Source organism: Dothidotthia symphoricarpi (assembly GCF_010015815.1).
Source record: "Dothidotthia symphoricarpi CBS 119687 unplaced genomic scaffold P153scaffold_1, whole genome shotgun sequence".
Classification (NCBI taxonomy): domain Eukaryota; kingdom Fungi; phylum Ascomycota; class Dothideomycetes; order Pleosporales; family Dothidotthiaceae; genus Dothidotthia; species Dothidotthia symphoricarpi.
Genome location: NW_022985008.1, coordinates 1951609 through 1961160, shown reverse-complemented (window position 1 = coordinate 1961160; position 9552 = coordinate 1951609). Strand labels below are relative to the sequence as shown.

Genomic DNA, 9552 nt, shown 5'->3' with positions numbered 1-9552 from the left:
TAACCTAGAAGCCTAACTAACTAGAATAAAGCCTAACTATTAATAAAAAGCTATAAGAGTACTTAAGTAGCTTAAAAGATACTTAGGCTATAATTATAATATACTAATATAGTATATATTCTAGAATAATATATAATTATTACTAATATTTATAGGACTATACTATAATTAAGTATAGGAAGACCTATAGGATACTATACTTATATATATATACTATTATATTAACTATACTATTATTAGGCTTTAGTAATACTTTAGTCTAAACTAGCCTATTTTAAATAACTTTATTACTATAATATTTAGCGTCTATAAGAATATAGGCTTAGAATAGAACTATAAGTTAGGAAATTAGCTTATTATACTTTAAGAAATAGTATAAGGTTATAGTAGCTTAGTAAAACTACTTAATTCTAACCTAAGAGTCTAAAAGGGTAATATAGGTAGCGTAATCTAGTATAATATATTAAAGAAAGTAGAGTAAGATATAGAGAATTATCTAGTCTTATAAAAAGATTATAATATCTAGAGTTAAAGTATTATTATAGCTTTCTTTTTTAGTAAGTAGCTTAAAAGGTAATTTCTACTAACTTATTTTTTTAAAACAAGATATAAGAAAAAATAATAGGTTAAATAAAAGACTATAAATAATATATCTTAATAGGACTTAGCTATTCTTAAGCTAATAGGTTAGTATATAGATATAGATAAAATAATATTAAAGTTAATAGAAGATAATAGCTAATAATAGAACTTAATAGTACTTAGCTATTATTAGACTAATAAAATAAGAGAATAATATTAATAAGATAATACTATAGAAATTAACTTTTTCTAATTTAGACTAATATACTTCTTTCTCTTTTTATCTATAATAACTTCTTATAGAGTTATATATTTTATTATTAATACTTAAATAATATAAGCTAACTATAGATACTTTACTACTTTTAAAATAGCTTTAGACTATCTAAGCTCTTAGATAAATAGTAGGTAATTATAGTAGGTATAATACGTAACCTAGAAGCTAAAGAGTAGTATAAAGTATACTAACTAGATTCTAGATACTATAAATAAATAATTAAACTTTAGATAATATTTATAGTAGACTTAATCTAACTATCTTATAGATTTCTAAAACTTAGTTCTTTGCTACTATTAATATAATATATATAGTATTAAGGTACTATAAAAGAAAGTTATAATTAAAGAGATTAAAGAATAAATATATAGACCTAATACTATTAATATAACTATAGAGTATAGAGACGTTCCTATAGAATAGAGTAAAATAATATACTACTATAAAAGTTTCTTATAGCTCTAATAAATAGACTGTATTAATATATAAAATAATTATAATAAGAAGATTAGCTAGAGATAATTTATTATAGATAGATAATAATTAATTATACTTCTAGATAGACTTAGACTAGCCTTTTTTATAAAATTTCTTATATACTTACTAGATAAAAGCTAGAGAGTAAACAGTAATTAAGTTAAGAAATAATATTACTAAAGAACTAGATAGGTACGTAGTAAGAAATATAAGTTTTACCTATACTATTAAAAGTAATTATGCTAATTTACTAAGCTTATAAATAATATTAATAAGATATATACCTATATTATATAAGTAGTTTAAGATAATATTATAGTAGCTTATTTACTTATAAACCCTTAGTTATAAAGATAGACTCTAATAGAATTAATATTAAACTTTAGATTCTTATTACTTAATTTAAGTATAGTATATACTGTTATAGTATAGTAACTAGATATTACTAACTTTAATAGCCTAGATTAGGTTAATTTAAGAATATTAGGTTTATTATAATATTAGTAGCTGTATTTTAGAAAGGTAAATTAAGATAGGTACTTATTAACTATAAAGTATTAAGCTTTTAGGTAAAAGATATCTTAGGTCTAATAGTTATATAGGTAAGATGCTGTATATATTATACTATTAATAAATATAACCTAGATAGAAAATAGGTTACTATAGAAGGTATAAGTAACCTACTTAAAGGTATATTAAACTTTACTTTATAAGTTAAAGCTTATTATTTTAGATCTTTATTACGCTATTTAATAAATATAGGAGTTATACTCTAAAGTATAGATTAGGCTCCTTAATTATTAAATTAAGAAGATTATAAAACTATATATTATATATTATTATAGAAATATTATAACTATTACTATTAAAGTAAGTAAAGTTAAATATAATATTAATAACCTTCTTATAGATATTAAGGATAAAGAGGAGTAAAAGAGTCTTAAGTATAACTTACTTAAAAAAAGTAATACGCTAAAACTAAAAAGAATAAAGTAAATATAAAAAAAAAAGGTATATATAGTACTTAAATAGATATAAAATATAAACTAATAATAATTTAGCTTATTATTTAACTTTACCTATCTAATAAACGTCTTCTATAAGTTATAATATCTACTAATATAATATATATATTATTAATAAGTTAGTGTATAGTCTAGCTAAGTAAAGGAGAAGAAGTTTATTTTTATAAAAAGATAAATTATTAAAAGCTATTAATACTAAAGTAAATACTAGTGTTATAGGAATATACTAAAGTATATACTAAGAAAGAAAAAGAGTATAAGCTAGTTACTTTAAAAAGAAGTAGAATTAACTTATATTTTTTAAGAGATAAACTATACGTAGCTAAAGCTATAGAATAAGAGTTAGTAGAGAATAAAAAGAATAAAATAAAAGATATAGAACTAATTAATATAATATAATAAATAGAGTTATTTCTTATAATATCTTTTAGATATTATAAAATCTTACTTAACTATCTTAGCTATAAACTATATTTAGGGTAATAATACTATTACGTCTTATAAGGGTAGAGAGAGCCTTTAGATCTTTTAAGATATATAATATACTCTAGGTTATATAGTTAGTTATAGTTAGAAATTCTAGTTAACTATATAGTATAGTCTAATTAGCAGAGCTATATAGTTTTAATAAATAAAATTAACTCTTATATAATAAAGTAACACCTAAATAGTTAGGTAAGTAAGAGGTTAAGAGTAAAGAGAATAAAATAGGCTTAATTATTAATATAATATTTCCTAAATTAGTTAAATTAAGTAGATAGCCTTAATAGTTAAAACTAATAGTACTTTAAGGAATACATAGGCTATTAAGACTTATAGGCTGTTAATAGCTATTATAATAGTGCTAATAGTAGTAATAGCAGGTATAGTAGTAACAGAGAAGATAGAGAAAATAGAGAAGACAGTAATAGTAGAGGTTATAGAAGAGATAGAGAAGATAGTAATAGCTAAGGTAATAGTTATAATAGTAGTAATAGTAGTAATAGTTATAATAGTTATAATAGTTATAATAGTTATAACAGTTATAATAGAAATAATAGGAGTAATAGAAGTAGCAGTAGTAGAGTTTATACTAGGGGTGCTAGGAGTAACTAGGCTAACTAGAAAGCTTAAGTTTATAAAGTACCTCTATAACCTAGGTAAACATTACTAGGCTAAACACCTATTAAGGATAACCTAGTTATTATAACTATAAACACTGTTACGTACCTTAATATATACTAAAAAGACTTTAGTCTTATAAAGAAACTTAAATATAGAAAAATAGCTACCTAGCTAGGCTACTAGAGGGAAGAATATTCTAGGTATAGCTTATTAAAATCTACTTTTGCTAACGTAGACGTAATATAGTAAGAATCTAATATAGTAACTTAGTATAAAAGCTATTACTTAGCCCCTTTTTACATAGTAAATATTAGTTAAAGTATATAGTTATAGTAATAGAGAGCTAATTAGAATACTGTCTATAGTTTAGGTATAATATAAGTTTCTTCTATAATACTAGTAGTTCTTCTCTTAATATATTATATAGTAGCTCCTATAGAATTTCTACTAGCTTACTATCTTTCTCTATAATTTTAATAGAGTAGTTAATAGTAGCTCCTTTTAGTAGTATAAGCTTATTAGCCTTTTCTCTTAGAAAGGTTCTAAACTTACTTTATAGATAGCTTAGTAGCTTTTTTTAGAAGTTAACTATTTTCTTTTTCTTTAGTACTTTCTTAATATCTACTATAAAAGTAGAGTATAGTTAAATCTATTTATCTTTTTAAAATTATTTGGCCTAGGCTAAATATACTTATATACTAATAGCTCTAAAAACCTTTATAAGTATTCTACCTTTTTAGCTCTATATTCTAGTCTAGCTACTATAGATAAATATAGATTTCTTTACTAGTACTAGTATTACCTAGTATCTATCTATCTAAAGTTTTCCTAGAATAAAGTTATACTCTTTATCTTCTTTTAGCTTATAAGCCTATCTTTCTTCTTTATAGCTATCTATATCTATCTATATTTAGATAGCTACTTCTATCTAAGAAAACTTCTTTTCTACTCTAATAATAGGTCTTTATATAATTATAGTATACTTTAGATTATTATTTCTTATAAACTTAGAAGAGATAACTAAATAAGTTAAGTAGCTAGTATTAATTAAGGTAGATACTATAGCTATATTATTTATAATTATATAGATAGTTAATAGTTTTCTATCTAGCTAGTTTTACTAAAATAATAAGAACTACTCTTTTTTTTAATTTAGTTTCTTATACCTCTACTTATATCTATATATAGAGGTTTCTAGTTTTCTAAACCTACTATTTCTTTATTTAAGGACTTTTCTAGGTTATAGGTTACTATAAAAGTAGCTTAAGCTAGATAATTAGCTAGCGCTAGAAAGTACTTATTAGTATAGTACCTAGGTTTTTTATAACGTAAATATAGGTTCTTTTTTTTATAGAAAGAGTACTCTTCTTTAGAGGCCTATTTAGCTTTATTCTAGGTTTTACCTATTACTTTAATTACTTAACTAAAGTAAGCTTTTAAGAGTTTCTAGTCTATAAAGTTATTTTAAAAAGACCTTATATATAAGAAGGTAGACCTAATTTTAGCTCTAAAAAGATTTTCCTTAATAGTAACTACTTAAGTTATTAGTAACTAAATAGTCTAGTTACTTAGTACTTTTATAGATATTATTTAGTCTTATAAGTTAGGCTATAGAGCGCTAAAATACCTTATTTTTAAGTTATTAGTATTACTTTTCTTTTCTACTTTAAAGGCTAGCCTTATAAATTCTATATTAAAGTATTATAAGAAAAGCTTTCTTTACTAAAAGGTTTAAAGTTTCTACCTAGCTTTTTTAGTATATAAGTTATTTATAAATTATTTATCTAGAAATATTTATAGGCCTTTTATAATACTTATTTTATTATAATCTATCTATAATAGAGTAATACTAGCTATAGGCTTCTTTAATTAGTTAAAAATATACCTAGAGCCTAATTCTAGTTCTCTAATATTACGTTCTAGCTTATAGTTTATCTAGGTTTAGAACCTCTAATAGTTCTTTTAGTTACTATTAAAGTAGTTAAGATTTAGTATCTTAAAGTTTTTTATATAGGTCCTAATAGGTACTATAAGGAAAACTAGTTTTAGAACTACTCTTAGTTAATATATCTCTTCTTCTAATTATTATACTCTTTATTTAGTAGAGATAAGTAGTAGTAGTATACTATTCTTAAGAATATTAATTTCCTAAGTTAGTATTTATAATGCATTTTATAATTCTTCTAAGAAGAGTTATTTATTAGGTTTATTAATTAGTTATTTACTAGCTACTACTAATAATAGGCTAGCTATTAAGATTAGTATATTTATAAACTTTATTATCTATTATTTATCCTCTTAGAGACTTTAAAAGACTAGTTAGAGTTTTAGCTATACTTCTTATTTATCTAAGTTCTATCTAGCTATAGTTTAGAGGCGTATCTTAATTACTTCTTATATAAAGCCTATCTCTACTAGCTATAAAGCTTCTGCTTTTAGCTTAGTAACTATAGTATCTCTTTTAATAGATATACTACTAGTAGTTTTCTAGAACTCTTCTAATTTCTAGAGAAGTTTTTATAAGTAAATTTTAATATAAAAGGCTAACCCTAAGAGTAGTTACTAGTATAAATTTAATAAATTTACTAAGAATCTATAGTACTAGTTTTTCTCTACTTATAGTCCTTCTAGTAGTATACTAGCTGTTTCTAGTAGGCGTTAGTAGTTAGGGCAGCTAAGCTCTAAGGCTTTACTTACTAAGGTTCTACTAGGCCTAGCCTATTATAGAAAGAAGTATAGTAATATTAAAATATTAAGATAAGTATAGGTATTAAAGTTATAGAGTTATTTAAATTATTTTAATAAACTTTAAAGTTTAAAGTTTTTAAAGTTTTAAGTACTATACTAGTAACTTAGTATTACTTAATTAAGTAAAGTACTACTATAAATTAGTACTACTTATTATACTAGTAAAGAATTAGAAGGATTTTAAAGCCTACTTTATAGTATTTATAACTATTACTTATATTTACTTTTTAATACTAAGCTTTCTATATTTACTAGCTATATATATGTTTTTTAAAATACTTAGCTAAAACTTAAGACTTATAAAATATAGCTTTAATTATAAGTATAACCTTAATATTTAAATGCTATATCTTATACTATACTAAGTAGCTAAGCTATATATATAAGCTATACTATATAACTATTATTATATTAGAGCTTAAAAATTATAAAAATTATACCTAGTATATATTAACTTAGAATTTAAGCTTAAAATATATAATTTTTAAGCTCTACTATAGCTATTAAACTAAATTTAAAGCTAAGTATAATAGTTTATATAGGTAGTAATATATAATACAGTATTTAAGTATTTAGACTAGCTTCTAGCTTCTAAGATCCCCTGCTAGCTTAAGACGAAACAACTGGAGTTTTACGGTAGAGACTGTTACATTTTCTTCCCACTCGCCATACCCATGGGTACATCGTCGTCGTTCCAAACAGCCGTCCGAAATTTTGAAAAAAGAAGAAGGACAGCAAGGCGCTTAAGCTTATATATTCGGTTTACCTATTGAGATGTGATGTTCGTGAGTTTTGTGGACTCCGATAGACAGATCAGAGACAAGGAGAGTCGGATGCGGCCGGTCGCCGTACCCACATGCGCTAACGTAGCGAGACGGGAATCAGCATTGCCTGTGCACATCGCAGATTTTGACACTGAGCTAAGAATTTTTGCTTGATACATCTTCTAAGTCACTATCACTGATCTACTCACACAACTCATCCCATCCTAGAACATGATGGACTAATATACAACCGCCACAGCGGTTCATCTCTCATTCTCTCGGAAAAAGGAGACAATGGAAAGGGGTAAACAGCAATAGTCACAAGATCTTGCAGATGTTGTGAATTTCAATAAACCGAACGTGGCAAAACGACCCCCAGCGCTTGATACAAAGAAATACCTACTACACACACTCTAGCGAAAAACGTCGACTGGATGCAAAGATCTTGGTAAGGCTTAGCTCGAAGTATGCGTTCGTCGAGAAGATCAGGCGGAAAAGATGAAAATAGAACTGGGTCTCCCTTGAAATGACTCACATGTTATTGCAGCCATATGGTGAGGACTTCCATGGTCTTTGACACGTTCAATCGGCTTCACCGCGGTAAGGTCTACTACTGCGCGACCCGCCGACGTTGTTGCACACGAGCTCTAGGTTGCCAGACCAGTTACGATGGTCGCTAGCCTGGATCATACGCAGCAAATATCGAATTTGATTCAAAACGGCAACATCGCGACTAGGGTCACAATGTCACAATCCTGTTAGGCGTCTATTTCAGGCTTGACCGGTAGACCAAAAGATGAGTGTATTACCACCGCCATCAGCAATCCTCTCACGCACCTCTGAAATCTTACAGACTCTCGTTTTCACGACAATCGTTGGAAGCTATATGGTCAGGATGCCGTTCTCTTTCAATCTTCCGCGCGCGGCATCTCCCCGTCTCCGTGGCCTCCAAGTTAGTCTGCTTGGGGTTGTTTTCTCCACAATTATCGCTGACTTCTGCGTCGCTGTCATCCCCGCGATGCACTAGGCATTCACCTTCTAATCGTGAAATCCGTGACAATCACTATTTTTGTCTGTAAAGAGCAAGCGACTACTGCGCAGGGTGCCTTGACCAAGGTTAGATATATGAAGTACCAGCTGCTGGAGAGAGTCGTCGCAGGGTTTTGTACATGGTCAAATTAATCACATTTTTGGCGACACTAATTGGCAGAACTCCAAGTGTGACTACAGGAAACAGTCTTTGGATCCGTGGAGTACGTGTGAATCGGTACCAAGGTTCGATCCTATGGATGTATGGGTTAAATTGGTTAGTCCAATGATACCTTGCACTTTTGAGTATAGTTAGTGGTACTGATGTTCTTTATCTGGACTGGCTTGCTCTATTCATGTTGTATGTCCAGCATGAAGCAAGGACCTGTTCGTTTTGCTGTTGATGAAGTACATCTTACACTGGATACGGAATGTGGGGACGAGACATCGAATGCTGAGGCTATTGCACAAGAGCTACAGGCCTAAGATTCCAAAGTCCGCGTCTAGACAAGTGGCCTTTCTCGGTCGAAGGACGACCTAGACCTGCGCTCATCTGTATTGCTGAGACTGGCGACATGTTGCTTGAACATTTGAACAAGAACTGAGCCAGCAGGAGATAGAGAAGCGCATCGATAGAAAAGAGGGCGTACGATTGGATTTCTTTGGTCTTTGGTTACTCACAACAACCTAGCCAGTGTTACTTCGATCAATCCCTGCTATCTCTTCTTTCCTTTGTGATATCATCCATAGCCAGTGACAACTGACTTCTCTTAAAAGGCGAAGGCGACCAGCCCAACAACACCTGCAATTGCGACAGGAGCTTTGGCGGCAGCGGCCGCCCCAGTGTACTCTGGTAGGGCAGACGAGGCACTAGAACCCGAGGGAACTACGCTGGAGGATGACGCCCCGCCAGAAGTGGGGGTAGGAGTTTGAGAGGGAGTAAGGTCGAAAGACTTGAAATGGGGTTAGTCAAAGATCATGGTTGAGGTGATGCAATAGGTGACCGCGCGAACTAAGCATACGTGGTGGCAACTTACTGAGAGAACCCCACTGGTAGATTGGGGAGCGGCTGTTTGAGTTAGTACTGGATTTTACGATCTCAATAGTCGATAACATACCAGACGATAGTTCAGGTGTCATAGAAGTTGCTGGAGTCGCAGATGATACCGGAGCTGCAGACGATACTGGGGCTGTCGATGATGCCGGAGCCGCACTCGTAGCCGTGTCGCCAATTGGATAGCCAGCATTCGAGCAGAGACCACTCAACACCTCTAACACTTTTGCCTGGTCGGCTGTGCTTGAGCAAGCACTTGCAACACATGTAGTGAGGGGAGGGGTCAGCGCTGCCGCCTTTTGGCATGAGCACGCAAAGTCGGTGGTGCTGCAGCCGACACCTGCAACACCCTGGAGGAGGCAGGAGAGAGAGCAAGAGGGCAGATCGGCGATAGTCTGCGCGGCAACAAGAGCCGTGAGTGTGGCAAGGGTGAGTGTGTACTTCATCTTGGGTGGTTGAACAAAATGTCTTGGCGTAGGATGAAGAAGCTCT

At 29.7% G+C, this 9552-nt stretch overlaps 2 protein-coding genes across 2 annotated transcripts; one reads left to right on the top strand and one right to left on the bottom strand.

The window, feature by feature from the left end:
* The first annotated feature begins 7884 nt into the window (after positions 1 to 7884).
* P153DRAFT_402884 (uncharacterized protein) lies at positions 7885 to 8926 on the top strand. The gene is made up of 3 exons (XM_033671974.1): positions 7885 to 8287; positions 8319 to 8759; positions 8874 to 8926. The coding sequence occupies exons 1-2, from the start codon at positions 8147 to 8149 to the stop codon at positions 8490 to 8492; spliced, it is 315 nt and encodes a 104-aa protein (XP_033529438.1). The 5' UTR covers positions 7885 to 8146; the 3' UTR covers positions 8493 to 8759; positions 8874 to 8926.
* On the bottom strand, positions 8448 to 9506 carry P153DRAFT_392331 (uncharacterized protein; the record flags this gene model as incomplete). The annotated part of the gene is made up of 3 exons (XM_033671139.1): positions 8448 to 8959; positions 9044 to 9075; positions 9125 to 9506. 3 exons carry the CDS (start codon positions 9504 to 9506, stop codon positions 8777 to 8779), a joined length of 597 nt encoding a protein of 198 aa, XP_033529437.1. The 3' UTR covers positions 8448 to 8776.
* Positions 9507 to 9552: the final 46 nt, after the last annotated feature.

Excerpts from the sequence above, each read along its gene's own strand:
- P153DRAFT_402884 (XM_033671974.1), top strand. The coding sequence starts at position 8,147 with ATGGTCAAATTAATCACATTTTTGGCGACACTAATTGGCAGAACTCCA. Across the intron at positions 8,288-8,318 it reads TGTATGGGTTAAATTGGTTA|TTAGTGGTACTGATGTTCTT; the intron begins GTCCAATGATAC and ends TTTTGAGTATAG.